Raw genomic sequence first — 17,954 nt, 5'->3', positions numbered from 1 at the left:
TTTAGGACAAAAATGTGATGTTGGAGACCTCTACTGGCTGTTGCTGAAATTAAGAACAGGAAAAGCAGATGGTCAGGTGAATTGAAGCCTGGGAATGAAAGAGGTACAATGGCTTATGTGCGATTTATTACACAAAGTACTCCTGTGTTGTACAATCTAAACCTAACCCTAAAAGACAACAGGAACACACCATTTTGGATGATTGCTGTTTGGTGTCATCACATTCAAATTGCACATATAAACAACAGCGCTGTTTGCGAAACCCTTTAGGCTGGGACAGAATGTAAAATTGGCATGAAGAGCAGCGATTCACCACACTGTTTGACTTTGTTGTATCCAGGAGGAGAGCTTTGTGATGCCAGGGGACAGTGTATACATTTTAAGAGCAGGAGTTGCTCCAGATATTTAATAAGTAAAAGAATAAACCAACCAGCATCTGCTCTGCCTTCACTCCACGTGACTGGGTTTCACTGAGGGAATAGATGAGCATCCCACTGGGTTAATCCCTTCATTCAGCCGTGAGAAATGTGTTTACTTCATTTTCTGAGTGAATAAAAATGAGGTTTTAACTTTGATATTCAAATTCAAGGTACTTATACACAGTGTACCTCCGTTTTTATTTTTGTACCTCTGTGTTTTAAACAGTATAACATCACATCACTTTATTTCCCCTTGTGGGATAATAAAGTTGACCTTAACCCTTATTTTTCACAATATTGTTGAGACAGTTATCTTTAACATATTACTCATGTCCCTCTGACATTGTCACAGGTCAACATGGCTCTTGTGCTGACAGCATGTGTTTACTTTAAATCACTTCTCTAAACTGGACCTCTGTCCTGATCACAAGCTCTCAATGCAACCAGTTTCCCCAATCAAAACCCATGCTGGTATATATAAAGGACAAATGCAGAAAATTCAATTCTACTCCTCAAGTTCAACATGCGAGGGCTCCTCCTATGCTGCCTCGTGGGTCTGGCCAGTAAGTTTTCATGGATTCGTTTAACTTGTAAAAGGATATCACAATCCTGCCTCAGAATTGTTTAACTTCCGTTTCAGAGCATTTGCAAATTACTCATAATCCTGAGGTTTCACTTATTTTTTTTGCAATTGTTATTCCACCATCCAATAAGAAATATGTTTTTAACATATCTTGAAAGGTAATATAGCAATCTAGTTGCAGTTGGTCAATTATGACTTTTAGAGGTGAGTCATTTACAGAGTACGGTGAATTTTACTTTAGCCATCGATCTGTTTTCGTTGTATTTTGGTGTATCACATGGATGTTTCTTTTTTGGTTTGGTTTACAATTCTACTGTTTGATGTCTTGTGTCTGTCTTTTAACATCTTGGGATCAAGTTGGAAATAAATGTTCTCACTTTAACCTGTTTTGTAGATCATAAATACATCAAATAAATGTGCTGATATATTTACAAAGGTTCTTATGCTGACACTATGATTTTTATTCTTTTAGCGAGTCAAAGTGTCAATTATGGTGAGTCTATTTATCGTCATCATAAAGTCGAAATAATCATTTCTAGAACTTTCCATGAAGAAGAAGTGAAATGACATTTAAATTTGGAAAACATATTCCAGAGCCCCATCTGAACCCGAAGAAAACCTACGAGTACAAATATGAGGGAGCGGTAAATTTTGGACTCGGCATGCCAAACCTCGCTGAGTCTGGTGCAAGAATCACATGCAAGATCAAGATCACTGGGGTGTCTGCACAAACATTCATCCTTCAGGTAAGAAGGTAGAGGGTTATACAAACTCTCTCAGAATATGTTGTTTAAACATGTTAGAAAAGCTGTAACTGAGTAGTGCAGCACGAACAATGACAGGTTGTTCATTTCAGTTCTAACATAATACAGTAAATGCATCATTTGTCATTTATCATTAATTAAGGTTACATAAATTCTTTGGAAGGTTGTGAAGCCTCTAATCCACCAAAATGACTTTTTAAATAATAATAAAGAGTTTTTTTGTAAACCATCTAATAAATTGAAACTTTCTTCTTTCTTTATGAAAGGGCCGAAAATAGGTTCAGAGATTGTTTGTTACAAATGTTTGCATACCAACAGGTGGCCAAACAGATTTTGTGTTCAAACTCTAATAGAATTAAAGTAAAGTAAGCTTTAATAATTCAGTAAAATACTACAAGCACATACCAGTTATTGTCTACTTCCGTTGGGTTACAAATGCCACCTGTGTTTCATCTAACAGAGAATCATCAGAGAGTTTTTCATGTTGACAAATACTCATTAATGTGGCACATGATCAATAACTCTGCTTATTTCTATCTCTGGTTCAAAGGTTTCAGATTTGTCCTTCGAGGAGTTCAACGGCTTCCTGGGGAAAAACAGCTTTAATGTCTCCCCAAAGCTCACCCAGCGTATTGCTGCCCAGCTTGTCAAACCTTTCACGTTTGACTACATTGGTGGACACGTTGGTAACATCCAAGCCTCTGCTGAGATTTCTGACACTATTGTCAACATTGTGAGAGGGATTCTGGGATTGTTCCAAGTCACTGTGAAGACCACGCAGACGATCTATGAGCTTGAAGAGGTAAATCACTGCAGACAAATACATTACTTTCTACGCGGCACCATCAGCATCAGTAAAAATGTGATTTTTCTTTTCAACGTTTGATTTTGTTTGTAGGCTGGCATCCATGGCATGTGTCCGAGTAACTATGCTACTGAAGTAAACGTGGAAACAAAGGACATGACCATCACTCAGGTTGTGGATGTCGGTAACTGCAGGGAGAAGGCAGCCATGTACAGGGGCATGGCTACCGCTGTGTTTGACCAAGTCTCCAAACAGGTCTGTTTACCTCACTGAAGATGCATCTGATCCTACAATTATAAATGAAACAGACCAAGGTCAGTGCTATTTTTGCTTGTGTGTCCTCCAATCTAGAGAGGGGAATCTGTCATTTCAACAGTGAGATATATTTACACAGTCAAGCCAACAGCAGAGGGAGGTTTCATTACCAAGGCTCATGGCCTGGAGCAACAGCACTTCAGTCCCTTCAATGTGAAGGGTGGCAGTTTCCAGATGCTAGCGATGTAAGACATTACGCCCGCTCATCCACAATGCTTGTCTGCAATACAAATTGCCTGCTTTAAATAACCTCTCCTGCAGGAAGGAAATAGTGCTGCTCGGCGTGAATGACACAGAGACAGCCGCCGTGTTTGGGCCAATGGAAAGCAAGGGCAACCTTGTTTACAAGTTTGTCAATGCAGACGCTAATGTCCCTATTTTGATGCAGAGCCTGGACAGCCCAGTACCAAAGGTAACAGTTATATACTGCTGCTACATAAAATTCATAGGTTTGTAAAATCTTTCCAGAAAGCATCACAAAGCACTGTAAAAGATATACACAACGTGAAATCTAAATAAATATCAATCAATTACATTCCTATTTATTATTTTTCCTTTTCTAAAATGAACTGAAATAATGTATTAAGTCGTATAAAGTGACCTAACTCTAAAGAAATTGTAAAATTAATTCTAGAGTTGCATACACTGATCAAGGAATCACTTTGTCTGATCCTCTTTAAAGGCTATTGAGTTGATCAAGCATCTGGCTGAAGTTAATCGTTACCAGATTGACAGTGCAACATCAGAGGACACTATAAAGCTGTATCAACTCCTGCGAGCGATTCCCTATGAAGGATTAGAAGTTATGTGGAAGCAATTTGCAGAAAATGATGAGCAAAGGTGAGTACTTGGTTATTGGTTGGTCAATAATGAATAATCAAAAAAGAAAACAGTGGTTCAATAAGCACTTTATAAGCTCTAAATATTAAGAATATAATATAAATTTCAGATGAAAAACAGAAATTCAAAATATGAAAACTGTAGGGATTCATGGATACGCCTTTTTTTAGCCCTGACAACGATACCAACACCGATACCATTGTTTAATTAATAAGCTGTATGGAAGTGACTGGAATCATTCTTTTATGTGAAAGGCAACAACAGGCTTGAATAAAACATTTCCTTAATAACTTTGCAAAACGAAATGTAACAACAAATAAATACATATATATATATATATATATATATATATATATATATATATATATATATATATATATATTTACTGAATTGTTATTTATTTTGAACATAACACATTGTGCACCAACAACTTGGTAAATAAATCTCCAAAATGAACGGAAGAGTTACAATTTGAGTGTAAACCTTTTCAATGCAGCAACAAATGGTCAAAACTAAAACAGAAATCCAAATTCCAGTATATACTGTAATGCGTATGTAGTATATAACCATAGAATTTAATATATTGGCCCCATTGTTACTGATACCCGATTTAGCTATTTTAATCTGTATCGACCCGATATCCGAATCTCTGATATTGGTATTGAATTGTTGCATGCTTAATGAAAAGGCCAATTCCAAGATTTAAAAAATATATATTTTCAAAAGGCATCTTAGCAGATATGCCAATTGCAATTTTCAGTTCAGGAAGTATTGTGATGATCATGCAGTACAGCAAAATGTCATGCTGTGGAGGTTGGGTGCATGGGTGTGTCAATGTTGCCTCGAAGATGTGATCATTCACTAAACTTGACCCTGGACCCAGTGAGAACACTGCAGCAAGGTTTGAAAGTAAAATTCCTTTATAGATAACCTTTTACCAAGCATTTCATTATAGTATTATAGGATGGTGAACAAAATAGTCCAAGGCCATCTCTCAAATCTGATACTGATCCACTCAACTGAATAGCTAATTAAAGAGCATCCTCCCAGTTAGTTCAGGGGGGATTTAGCACATTAGCTTCGATGAATGATTTATAATCAAGTTGAGGCATGATGACAGAAAGAGACTGCTTTCCTCACTCATTAAGATCACGGCAGTAACCAAAACCTTGTATTTGTGCAATTAAATGTGACATCTGAACTTGTCCTTCACACTTTTATCTTTTCATTTTTCTCTCTTTATGTATTTGAAGGATAAGTTTTGTCTTAAAGGTGCAATATGTAATACTGACAGATAATGTTTAAAATAGTTACTGCATTACAAATTCAAAATACTGAAGAGAGTCGTCTACCCCATCCCCTCCTCCCCAGACTCGAAGTTCACATTGGTTGCCAGGCTGAGACCGCAGCATCCAACAATGCTGCTAGACATTACTCCACAGTACAGTGGAGTAGCTAACGTTAGATGCTGGCTATATTGACAGTCATTGAAGCCTGTGTTCACGCGGAGCTCTCCACCCGACGGACAGACACACTTTTTCGGCTTAAAATTACAGTATGAACCGTTAAAAAAAAAACACAACCTCGCCGTCCTCTCCACATACCAGACAGACACACTTCCTCTTAGAATTACGGTAGGTACCGCTAAAATTACCGCTACCTTTCCGTCCTCTCCACCCGACTGAAATACACACTTTATTGGCTTAGAATTATGGCAACAATCGCTAAACACACTCCAAACTCACGGTCCTCTCTTCCCGATTTACAGCCCCTCTTGGCTTCAAATAACTCACAGTTTTCGGCTACGGCCGCTGAACAGGCTACACGTTGTAAACAGCCGTGGCCCGCTTGCCTGGTCCTCTGGTAATGTTAGCAGTTAGCAGGGTTAGCATGGTGGCGTTAGCCAGGACCAGTCAGGATCACTTTCCTGGCTGTGTCTCAATTGCTTTTGTAAGTAACCAACTCGGGTACCCTAGCTATATTATTCAATGTTAGTACACGAATATTGAAATTACATAAAATGCCCGTCCTTAGTAACTGTGATAAAGTAGCTAATGCTAACCTGTTCAGGAGGAAATTAGCCAACTTGGCGTCCTTTTGGGCTCTAAGCTGTCTCCATCTTTCAAATACATCTCCAATATTTACCCGGGGTTTGTTATGTCTCTGGTCACGCAACTGTTAGAAACATGCCAGATTAGTCGGGTAGAATCTATCTCCGTTGATCCCGTTTGTTTGTTTGCTGCTTCCATGGCTGTACAAACTTTACAGCTGCAGCACCTTGAGTTTATGTTTTTTCAGGTTTATCTGGCAACCCGGCCTGGCTGTCAAAGTGGGCAGTTGATAACAACACACAGGCCAAAACACAAACAGAAATTTCAAAAGGAGAAAATACTGGCATTAGCATTGTTGTCAGAAAAGATAGTATTTCAACTTAGCATGTTTCCTTAATATCTGATGATGCATTGGGGTCATTTGGGGATTTATTACAGTAAATATATTACACATTGGACCTTTAAGTATTATCTGATTTATCCATTTTCTCCCCTTTAACTTATTATTAGACGTTGGTTTTTGGACATGATTGTTGAGGTCAACGATGCCAGAATCCTGAAGTTCTTCCAAATGAGGTTCCAGGCTGGAGATGTGTCTGCTAATGAAGCTCTGCAAGCCATTTTGCTGGTGATGAACCATCTCCAGCCTATTCCTGATCTGGTTGAGATGGCTAAAGTAAGTTAATACTAAAGATAGAAAAATTATTTGAAGAAGAATGATATACATGCAATGATACCTGATCATGTCAAAATGTTTTTTTTCCTTTGTCTTTTGTGTATTTTTCACAGATGTTTTTAAACATGCCCTTTTCTAAATCCAATATCTATCTGTGGCATGCTGTGGTGCTTTCCTATGGCTCTCTGGTGTACAAGCACTGCACCTATTATACACCTTGTCCTGTAGCTGCTGTTCAGGTAATTAACCAGAGGAATACATCACTTTCCTGCATAGTAACATCAATAAATTAACCACGCAAGCATGTAAAAGTATACTATATAAGTATATATAAGTATTTGAAGTAACTGACTGCATATTTGTTCAACATCTGTACCAGCCGCTGCTGGACATGGCTGTGGAAAGTCTGAGGAATGGCACCGAGGCAGACATGGTCATTGCTCTGAAAGCTCTGGGGAATGCGGGTCATCCAGGCAGCATTAAAACCATCATGCGCTTCCTCCCCGGAGTTGCTGCCAGCCCTGTGAATCTGCCACCTCGTGTGCTGAGTGCCGCTGTGCAGTCTATGAGACTTATAGCTGCCAAAGACCCTCGCAGTGTAACTATATATAACAAGAATACTTTTTACATGGTCATTTATCACAGCTACATGCTAGGTTTTTATATAAATCATGTTATGCTGATTGCAATTGCACTGTGCTTCATGGTCAAACTGAAAATGTATTTTTATATTGTATTTTTTTTAAGGTCAAATTCAGATTTACATGAAACAGTGAACTATTCTAATTCTAGAAAGCGCATTTAATTTTCTTCATTGTCGCAGGTGAGAATTATTTTTTTAACAATCATATGAAAATGGCAAATGTGTTGCCATTATGTTGTCTTTACATTGTGGAAGTACATCATCGTCTCCATATTGACATCTACATTTACAGTAATCTGCCTTTTTAAAGTTCATTGTTAGTTTGGAATTTGTAAAGACTGTACTGGAACAGAACATCAATTCAGAGCAGTAGTTGGTTAAATGGCGATCTTTCTGAACTCCTAATCATTATAATACTTGTGTTTTCAGGTCCAAGACATCACCATGACTCTGTTCCTGCAGAAGAACCTTCCCGCTGAGATACGCATGATGGCCTTCATGATACTGTTTGACACTAAGCCATCAATGGCTCTGGTGTCCACAGTGACTGTACATCTACAGGAGGAAAAAGACCTCCATGTTATTAGCTTTGTATACTCCTACTTTAAAAGCATTGCCAGATCCAGTACTCCAAACAACCACTTCCTGTGAGCAAAACAATGCAGTTATAACCAGTTGGGTGTTATTGTTTATGTTATATAATCTCAGATGTTCTCCAGCTTTCACTTACCTTTTTTTGTGTTCTCGACGATAGCTCAACTGCCTGCAATGTAGCCGGGAAAATCCTGGCCCCTAAATTTGGTCGTCTCAGCTATCACTACAGCAAAGCAACGCGCATGGACTGGTTTAATGGTATGCTCTATTACAGATTCTTGGATTTATCTGAAACTGTTGACATGACAATTTGCTTTTTTTCCTCCAATACAGATGATTTCCTAATTGGTACAGCAGCAGAAGTCTTCATGCTACGAAGTGCAACAAACATCTTTCCCACTGAAATCATGATGAAAGGAAAATTTTATTTCATTGGTAGAATTCTGCAGCTATTGGAGGTACAGCGCTATATTGAAACTTTCACTAAAGATAAACATGTCCCCCAATTGTGAATATTAATCATCTTTTCTTTTTATGCTGCAGTTGGGTATCCATGCTGATGGGCTTAAGGAGCTGCTTGGCGCTGGCATCCCTAATTTTAAAGGAGATCTCAGTGTCAGTGACTTTCAGGCTGTTCTCAATGTGGTGAGTATATAACTGAGACTTTAACGCAGCATCACAACTGTGCTATGATGTGTCAGCTTCATTTGTCTGGGTGACCATTGTGCTATTTCATTTTCAGCTTAAAAACTGGGAAATTCTGCCCAATGATAAGCCTGTCCTTTCTGCCTACACACGGACCTTTGGACAAGAGTGGTTCTTTGCTGATATTACCAAAGACACCATTCGGAACATATTCAGGGTGAGAGAACAATCTTTTCATGTCTAAGCTAGTTTAGTCAACAGAAAGGACCATATTTTCATGCAGTGTACAAAGCCTGTTACATGCTGCTCCCCTGTGATCCCTCTTGCAGGCTGTCAGTCCTTCTTCAGGGAAAGAGAGCCCTCTGTGGGCTGCAATTGAGAATTTACAGAAGGGAGTGTCATGGCATTGGACAAAACCATACTTAATCTTTGAGGCTCGCTACTTCCAAGCTACCACCCTGGGTGTCCCACTGGAGATAAGCAAATATTATCAGACCATCAATGGGATCACTGTAAATGGTGAGGAGTCAAATCCTACATCATTTAAATGCCTTACAAATCAAATTACTATTTATTAATGACTTAAACAACTTTTTTTATTCAATAAACCAATATTAAAGTCCTTTTCTTCTTATGTAGCGAAGGCTGCAGTAAATCCACCACTGACTGATCGTCTTGGACAACTGCTGACTTCTGAAATTTCACTGGAGACTGATGGTTTTATTGGGTAAAATATCTAATCTTCATTTCATTTAAATAACATATTACATCATGTTAAGCAACTTACTGTAGTAAACAAACCAAATTGCCTTACACTGTCTGTACACTATTTGTATTCATTCTGTGGAGTTACAATTTGTGAATTAACCTCTTCTTTTTTAGTTACACAAAGGATTTTTGGGTTTTCTATGGGATCAACACCGAGCTTTTCCAGTGCGGTTCAGAGTTTAAGAGCAAAATACCTATTGCTATCCCTTGGAATTTTTCTGCGAAGATCAACGTCGGAGAAATGAAGTTTGAACTCGACTTCCCTCCATGCAAAAAAGAGTTTGAACTTTTTTCAGTCAGGTATGTTTTCAGGGTGTGGAAAATAATAGTTTACCATAAGTATCACAATTCTAAATTAATTCACAAATTCCAAAAATCAATTATTGTAGGCCCATACAGTAACATCATGGTTTCTCCTCGCTATGTTAAGAAAACAGCGGCTGTTGAAACTCAGTGGACTAAACACTGAATGCTTTGTCATGCTCTGTGCTGGAGTAAGAGCCTTAAAATAATGCCCCTGACGCCAAATCAAAATTCAACTGAATCGAATCATGACACTAAGAATCAAAATCAAACCCACGTATTATTTATAATGGTTATGTAATACAGTTGTGCTTTAAGTTTTATAAAAGCTATTCACAACGCAGCCAATGTGCCAAGTATAAGAGTTCTTACATTCCTTTCCAACCAACAGTTCCAATGTGTACGCAGTCTCCAGGAACATCGAAGATCCAGCTTTGACTAAAATGACTCCAATTATGCCCACCGCTATCGACTCCAATGATGAAGTCGTCCACAAGGGACCAACAGCCGTGGGGCCTGAGTCAGATCAGGTACAGTCAACACATAAGATTACTGTTGGAGCTGAACTGATTAATTCAGAACACACTGCTATTCTCATACTGTCTGTCTGAATATACCTGTATTCACCCTCTGTCTGAAACGCTCAGTTTTTGCGCCTGTCTCTTTAAGCCCCCCGCCTGTGAAGCCCATTTTGCTATATTTGGCTTGTGAGAAAAATTTGGCACACTTATGCAAAGGTAGTTCTCAAGCCATTGGCAGGCATGGATTGGCCATCCGGAGTATCCGGAGATTTCCCGGTGGGCGGGTCTATTTGTGTGGGCCGCACGTGCTGTATGCCGTTCGGCCCATAGAGAGAAGAGAGATCATATGATTGGCCCACTTGTGTGTCTTTAATGTAAACACTGGCCATTCACATCCTTGGTCTTTGACTGACCGGCCCACAGAGAGGAGAAAGATCACATGATTGACCCACTGGTTTGCCTCTCATCTGAACAATGGCAAATCACATCCTACTACAGCCCACCTCCATCCTACCATAGAGACAGAGCGCATTTAAGTCCCGCATGTGGGTTGTATTTCCTGCCACCTCTAGGGATGCTAATTTATGAAACGTTTGGCACTCAATGAACTGCAGTTTTTTGCTGTTCCGCATTGACTTCATTTTTTAGCACTGAAGGATGCCGTTAGGTTGATAGGCATTCTAGATACTCAAATGTATGTGCACAAGCACTAAAAAAGTGAGTTTTTCATGATACGTCCCCTTCCTTTTTATTTTTATTTGATATTTTGATTCAAAGAATTCAAAGTAGATTAATATATTTATGATTTTCATCCAATCCAACAGGTACTGACACCAAACACATGGCATCCGAGATCCAACATGTGTGCTGAGAGTAAGATTTATGGAGCTGGTCTGTGTGTGGAGTCTGAGTTAAGGAGAGAGTATTATCATGAGGAATACCCCCTGTACTATTTCCTGGGATATACCCACATGGCATTGAAAGTAGTCCCAGGTACAGTACAACAAGCCCAACACATTACACCTTACAGTACTGGGCAATCCAAAACAGCATCACAAACTTACATATGGCCTCAAGAACACGACAAATATTTAGCAGTTAGGGCACACAACTCGAGTCACACTGCTAAATTTACATTATAGACACAATGCACTTCTGACCGGGTGTGGTGAGAAGTGTGCTCTGTTGCACCTGTAACCAAACCCAAGAGTGATGTCACCATGTACTGATACACCCTGGAGTATACACTTTTACATCACTACAGCAAGTTTAACCACTGGAGGTAAAAAAACAAGATTTTAGGGGGTGTTAAGTTACCCTTAAATTGTTATTTTTTATTCATTATTTCTTTGGTTTTGCACAATTATCAAAGTAAAATAATTTTATGATGGCAAAGCAGAGATTGGATTTCATTAGATTTTACAGGTGTTCATGTTATTGTTTCTGCCTGTATACATTTCTGTCTTAACTCTTTGCTAACGTAGCCTGTGCACTTTTATTAGCCCAGGCAATCAAAGCTGTTGACAAAATCCACTTTGAGGTTAACGCCGGCCCGAGCAAACATCCAGTCAGCACAAGCCAACTGCTTGAGACTATGAGGAGGCTTTCCAAGGTATTCGGCTACCGTTGTAATGTTGTTATCTGTGCACCTGCTCTGGTGTTTTATCGATTCAAATTCTCCTGGTGCTTAATTGTGTTTACAGGAAGCCACCCAGGGAGTACGTCTGTCCTCTGATTCAGCCTCAAGCGTCAGAGGATCACATCTCAGCCATCATGACGACCTATTTCAAGTATGCTAAACATGCTCCACAAAGAGTGACCCAAAATGTATTTCACTGCAAAACAAAACCAACAAAACAATAGGCTGTTTGTTCTGAGCAAAGTCATCATGTAAAATGTTTCAGCTGTGCTAATGATTCATGATCCCATCACAAAAAAGTGGCCCATATTAGAAATGCAGCTATTTGTGTGCACATGATCTAAACTCTGCACATATTGGACATGATGCCCACTAACCTATTACAGCCTAATAGATTGCCTTCTATCTCATTCATTAGGGCTTGAACTCAACACCTGAAGCTGTGTTGATTATCAAAGCCTTGGCCATGAGTGGCAACCAGAAGCCCGAGGGTTACAATGCAGTCTTCTACTACACACCCGAGGCAAACATTCACAATGCCCAGATGATTGTGTCCCAGGTTGGGGAAGACACCAACTGGAAGATGTGCATCGACACCAATGTGAATGCCCATGTCGAGGCAATGGTAGATATAAAACACACACAATACTAATCTTTATTTTTATCTGAGTGAATAAAATGCCAGAAATGTCAAGAATAATATTGTCGTTAGCTTATGCTATTACCAGCAAATTGCCTAAGAAGACTAAAACCAGCAATCATAAATGATTGCTAGCTTTATCCTTTAAAAACATTTAAAAAACATAACCAAATTACATCCCGCCACCATCACCATCAATTGTCCTTTCTTAAAATGGACAAATACAGTCTTTTTATAAATGACTGTAAGTCTAACTGCATACTGGCTTTTACATTTTTCAGTTTTTATAGCATCAAAAACATATATATAAAAACACAGATTCAGTTGTTATCTGGTGTTAGTCTATATTATGTATATATTTTGCCCTATACATCTGTTCAAATACACTGTCTATGAAACTCTACGTTCAATTTCTACATAAAAAATCATACGGTACATATAATATGGTCAGGTATTTATTATTTTGTATACTGAGGCCGAAGCCAAGTCTTTTGCTTGTAGGTACTCCTTTCATGATTGATCTCTTGTGTTTGGCCTAGGCACGCATTGGATGGGGAGCTGAATGTCAGTCTTATGAAATGTCAATAGTATCTGCAACTGCACATCAGCCTGGCTCCAAGCCAACAATCAAGGCCAAAGTACAGTGGACCAAGATACCAGAGACCATGGCAGAGATGGGCATAAGGTGAGCCTCAGTAGAACAACGGTGAAGTTTGTATCAAGGAGTAAATAAAATGTGAGGAGGAAGAGGAGTGTGAGCTAAAGAAGAAGGGGAAAAATGACTTCAAATCACTTACTTTACTATATAGAGCATGGTGGGAAAATATTCTGTGTTCACAATTATGAGACATACTGGCATGTGTTGTTAAAGAAGCATTTATTTATTTATTTTACCTCTCCCAGAATTGAAAGCTACATTCCAGGCATGGCTTTTTTTCTCGGCTTCTACGAGCAACATGAGAGAAATGCCAAGCAGGAGGTTTCTGCATCAGTTGTTGTCACCTCAGCAGACAGCGTCGATGTGAAGATTAAATTCCCAGAGGTATTGGAGGAAACATTTACTACCTACATTTTTATGCAAAACTTGCATTTACATGAAAGTGTCATTTCTTCTGTCTTGTCATTAGTATACAGTCTACAGGCAGGCTTTTACGGTTCCACTGCCACCTGGCTGTTTTCAGGATTTTCAACACCTCAGAAACACAACAAACGACAGCTTTGGATGCGCATAAAAACATGTAAGCTGCATGAAACCAGTTTGATTAACCTTAATTGTATTTTCATAATAATTCTCTGTCTTTTTGAGTATTGTGTAATGTGTGTGTGTGTGTGTGTGTGTGTGTGTGTGTGTGTGTGTGTGTGTGTGTGTGTGTGTGTGTGTGTGTGTGAGATGGGATCCAGATGCCTCTTTTCACAGTGATAACGCTGCAACCAAAATCTCACCACCGTGATGAAAGTGAGGATCATAAAAGTTGCATCAGTAATCCGTCAGATGTCACCCTTTTGAAAATAACCTGTAAAGGTCCTGAATTATTCATTATAAAGTGTGTTAATATTTGAACACCGTCTTTTGATGAAATATTGTGTAAATTCATGATTATGTCCCGAAATATAATATATATTTAATTATTATATAAATAATCTTCATAATCAGGGCATGAAGTTAACTTTTTTGACCACCAGCCACTGTGGCAGGTGGATTTTTAAATCCACCTGCCACAGTGACTTTTTACCAGCCAGTTTTTTTGCCTCATAAAGGTGAAAAACTGGACTTGCTGTGTCTCCATGATCCTATCCTGTCCTATTCATGGTAGCCTACTCATGGACATTGCGGCGTCATCACGTGCTGTAGTAGGGGGGCCAGCCTTGATAATACTGCATAGGGGTCCGGTGCTCGTTATGCCACTGCATATAAGAGATGACTGACAAAATCAGCAGTAGCCTACGCACACCACAACAAAAAAACACTGGTGAATGTGGACCATAACACATGAGTTGTTGCAAAAAAGTTGCAACTTTTTTTGTATAGTTCTTAAAAATAAAAAAAAAGAAAGAAAAAGGAAACTTGTTTTGGGGAGAATAATAATTAATTAATTACTCTGGGCTGAGATTTTCTAGGAACCTTACCAAAAAGGCTCAGGATGATGATGTTGGTATAATATGAAAACGGCTGGTGGATTTAAGACACAAAATAATAATTTATTGAATGAATCAAATATGAACATATCTGTCAGTGGCTTGTTGATCTTTACATTGTTAGTTAATTTCCTATCCTGGGCTGGGACTCACATTCATACGGTTTAATAAAGTACTTAATTGGACTTTAACTTATCATTGCACTTACAATTAAGTAGCTGTCCTCAATTACGGTCATCCTGTAGGTCTCATCTGCGTTTTTTCCTGCATCCAGCGTGTGTGATTGTGTGTGTTTGTGTGTGTGCGCGTCAGTCACGGTGGAAACGGAGCAGCAGCCCCGCCCGCTGCAGACAGCTGACAAGATTGAAACAGCAGCAATTTTAGAGTGAAAAATTGTTACAGCGTACGTTAATGTTACAATGTATACATGTTGGCAGGACGGTCTGAAATGTTTTGCACGGTCTTTTGCTGTACGTTTTGTTGGTAATGTGAGATGTTCGAGTCACACACACGTCTCGTCTTCAGAAACAAGGAAATTAATTTTACCCGTTCTCACTCCCGCTTGGTCAGTTGCTGCGTGATAGGGAGCCCCGGCTGTCAATCAATGTCTTCCAGTGATGCAGGCCCCTGATTGGACCAGGCCCGTAAGCAACCACGTACCCTGCTTACCTATAGAGCCGAAGTCACGCCCTTCTACTTCCGGCCAACGGGACCTATCTTTCGAAAAAATATGAACGAGAGTCAATGGAGAGATAATAATATTTTTTTTATCCCGTTTGAATTGAGCCATGGATTACAAATATGATGTTCGTCAATTTAAAACATTATTTTTCAACCGAAGAAAGTCTCAGTTTATTGTTAAACTGTTGAAGTATAAGACTGTGAAAATACGTAATTAGAAAGACTAACTACACACTTCATGGATGACGTCTGGCTGAAGCTACGATGTCTGCGTGTATCGTACCGGGGATGTAACGTTATTCTAATGAGCAGAGGATCTTGCTTGTTCTTTTGCTTATCTGCTGAAAACACTTCACTGGATAAAACACACCAGCTAAGATAACGTTACATGTGTTGTTTAACAGAGCTAAGCTAGCTAGCTAGCTAGCAAGCCGAGCATCAAGCTAGGTGAGGTAGATTGTGTGAGACAAGAGATGTAGCTAGTTCACTGAGCGGTTTCACACAAAACTATGTGGTCATATGACAAACCTACGGCTAACTGAGACTTTCTTCGGTTGAAAAATTATCTTTTAAATTGACGAACATCATATTTGTAATCCATGGCTCAATTCAAACGGGATCAAAAAATAATTTGCCTCTCCCCGTTCTCTACCGTAAGGGGCCGGGACTTCGGCTCTCTATAGTTACGCATCTGAATCACTCAATTCTCATTGGCTACCTGCCAAAGTGGCAGGTAGATTGACAGTGTTACCCGCCAATTGCAAAATTCACCCGCATTTGGCGGGTGGTAATTTCATGCCCTGTTCATAATACTGGATTCATCGAAACTTGTTTCAGCAATCTATGTTATTCTGTGTGAATTCTGTTAATATAAATCCTTTGTTAATCCAAACGTGTTGAATCTGTGTATCCCATGATTAAAATGCAGAACAGCAACATTTAATGAGTCTCCAACAAGTTCAGTTTCTGCAGCTGGATTGTAGTTACAGAAGACCGTTTCATGACATATAATTTAGAGCTAAATGATTGATTTATGGTATTACACTAACTGAGATGTAATCTGCGCTCATCACACAATGTTGTGAAGTTAGACAGCAGTAGTGATGAAATCCAGGTCAAGTAATAAAATCTATAGTTTTAAATTAAGAGTGTCAACTTTGTCTGATTGTAACTTTGCACTGCTCTTTGCTTTTGCTTTAAAAAAAAAAATAAGGAATTTGCATGACATTATATTTGCCATTTCTAATTTTCCTTACAATATGGAAGAGATGGAGTTGGCAGGTTTGTCTATGCTAGCAGCCAATTTGGCAAACGAATAGCCTTTGTTACAGGTCCTGTTATTCTCTAAATATCCCATTTCATTGTCAAAATACTGAATGTTTAGTTTGGGATTCATCAAACTGGATCATGAATGTCCTTTTTGGAAGGTTTCTACTGAAAGAGACCGATGTGTACAAGGTCTGTATGACCTGCTCTGTTTGTTTGGTCAACTCACCCAACAGGACTGTTTGCAGATATCAGTACACAATGTCACCATGCATGCCCTTAAAGTTCACTGCCTCTGCCAAACAAAGCACTCTGTGCCCTTTGCTAAAACATGTCAGATGCTCATTGAACAGTTGCACTACATTATTTAATATTCAGAGATCTGAAAGTAGAGGTATTACTTTGTAAACGGATGAAAGATCTGTAAATGGTGCTCCTGAACTGGCCTCGGCCCAAATCTTGACTTTGAGTTGTAACAAATGGGATGTATCACTAGCCAAAGATAATGATTGCATCCTTACCAAAGACTGGTTGTCCTAACTACTCCTGGCTCTGCTTCTCCTGCCTACGCGGATTTAGCCAGATGGTGTTGAATCGCAGAGAAAAGACATCACCATCAAAGCCTGAACAGGATGAGCACAATTCTAATGGCACCATTATGTCCCATTTACATCTCTAATATCCTGTGGGCTTTCAAGTGCCGGTTGACAGGCTGATTGTGAATCTGCTGTGCCTACGTCAAGATTTACATCACCTCTTGTCATCTAGATGATCGGGACACCCTGACCTTGTGTTGACAGGTGAAATCAGCTGGTTAGAAAGCATTAGTAAATGATTGATCAGGTAATTTGGAGGAGGAGGTATAGGCCATCCCCTCCTTTTTTATTGCTGCTCACTCTGTGACTGTGACTTGCCTCATTAGGCAGACTATACCAGCCCTGCTAAAAGTCATCTGAGGGTAGCTGATAATAAAACCAGGGCTACAGACATTTTGTCCAATTGCAGCTATTACTCCATGTTGGAGGAACAAAAAGTCAATGCAGCTGAAGAGTTTTGTTATAAAACCAATAGTTCAACAAGTGAGACTTCATGAAAATGATTTGGGGCAGTTTTTGAACAGATGGTGCACGTTAGGAACAATTAACATCAGCCTAAGCACATTTTTTTTCATTGACAACATGGGAGCATAATACTGTGGTATGCATGTGTGTGTGTGTGTATCTTCTTGTTTAACTATATTTGTGGGGTCCAAAAACCGGGAGTTCAGTATACTTGTGGGGTCCCAACAGCTTTGTGGGGCCAAAATGCTGGACCCCACAACTTTAAAGGGCTGTTTGAGGGAAGACTTGGTTTTAGGATTAGGGATATAATTAGGTTATGGTTAGGGTTAGTGTAAGGGTTAAGGTTAGGCATTTAGTTGTGATGGTTAGGGTAAGGGGCTAGGGAATGCAAATATGTCAATTACGGGTCCCCACAAAGATAGTGCCACGTGTGTGTGTGTATGTGTGTGTGTGTGTGTGTGTGTGTGTGTGTGTGTGTGTGTGTGTGTGTGTGTGTGTGTGTGTGTGTGTGTGTGTGAGTGTTTCAAAGTGTGAGCACTAGAGGACAGTGTTTAGCAGACATTAAAATATGCCTGGCTGAGCAGTCAGTGACTGACTGTTAATA

General features: G+C 39.3%; 1 protein-coding gene across 3 annotated transcripts; it reads left to right on the top strand.

Moving 5' to 3' along the window:
• The first annotated feature begins 881 nt into the window (after positions 1–881).
• Positions 882–13,903, top strand: vtg3 (vitellogenin 3, phosvitinless). 3 transcript variants are annotated; one of them, XM_039812408.1, is made up of 28 exons: positions 882–982; positions 1,475–1,495; positions 1,597–1,748; positions 2,317–2,568; positions 2,665–2,826; positions 2,923–3,071; positions 3,148–3,298; positions 3,569–3,726; positions 6,288–6,453; positions 6,567–6,692; positions 6,833–7,051; positions 7,526–7,743; positions 7,851–7,948; positions 8,024–8,148; positions 8,234–8,335; positions 8,433–8,552; positions 8,665–8,854; positions 8,975–9,062; positions 9,218–9,403; positions 9,798–9,936; positions 10,752–10,920; positions 11,430–11,539; positions 11,631–11,717; positions 11,985–12,191; positions 12,746–12,891; positions 13,110–13,248; positions 13,334–13,444; positions 13,608–13,903. In XM_039812408.1, exons 1-27 carry the CDS (start codon positions 943–945, stop codon positions 13,436–13,438), a joined length of 3,825 nt encoding a protein of 1,274 aa, XP_039668342.1. In that variant the 5' UTR covers positions 882–942; the 3' UTR covers positions 13,439–13,444; positions 13,608–13,903. The 3 variants fall into 3 exon arrangements, with proteins under 3 accessions (XP_039668342.1, XP_039668339.1, XP_039668340.1); XM_039812405.1 differs by having other exon boundaries at positions 7,851–8,148; XM_039812406.1 differs by having other exon boundaries at positions 7,851–8,148; positions 13,597–13,903.
• Positions 13,904–17,954: the final 4,051 nt, after the last annotated feature.

This window comes from Perca fluviatilis, chromosome 9, assembly GCF_010015445.1.
Source record: "Perca fluviatilis chromosome 9, GENO_Pfluv_1.0, whole genome shotgun sequence".
NCBI classification, from domain to species: domain Eukaryota; kingdom Metazoa; phylum Chordata; class Actinopteri; order Perciformes; family Percidae; genus Perca; species Perca fluviatilis.
This window is presented reverse-complemented; position numbering and strand designations above follow the sequence as displayed.

What these genes read in the sequence shown, in the direction of transcription:
- vtg3 (XM_039812405.1), top strand. Translation starts at nt 943, where the DNA reads ATGCGAGGGCTCCTCCTATGCTGCCTCGTGGGTCTGGCCA. An exon ending in TTGACCAAGTCTCCAAACAG is followed by an intron (nt 2,827 to 2,922) that starts GTCTGTTTACCT and finishes CCTCCAATCTAG; the next exon opens with AGAGGGGAATCTGTCATTTC. An exon ending in GAATTCTGCAGCTATTGGAG is followed by an intron (nt 8,149 to 8,233) that starts GTACAGCGCTAT and finishes TTTATGCTGCAG; the next exon opens with TTGGGTATCCATGCTGATGG.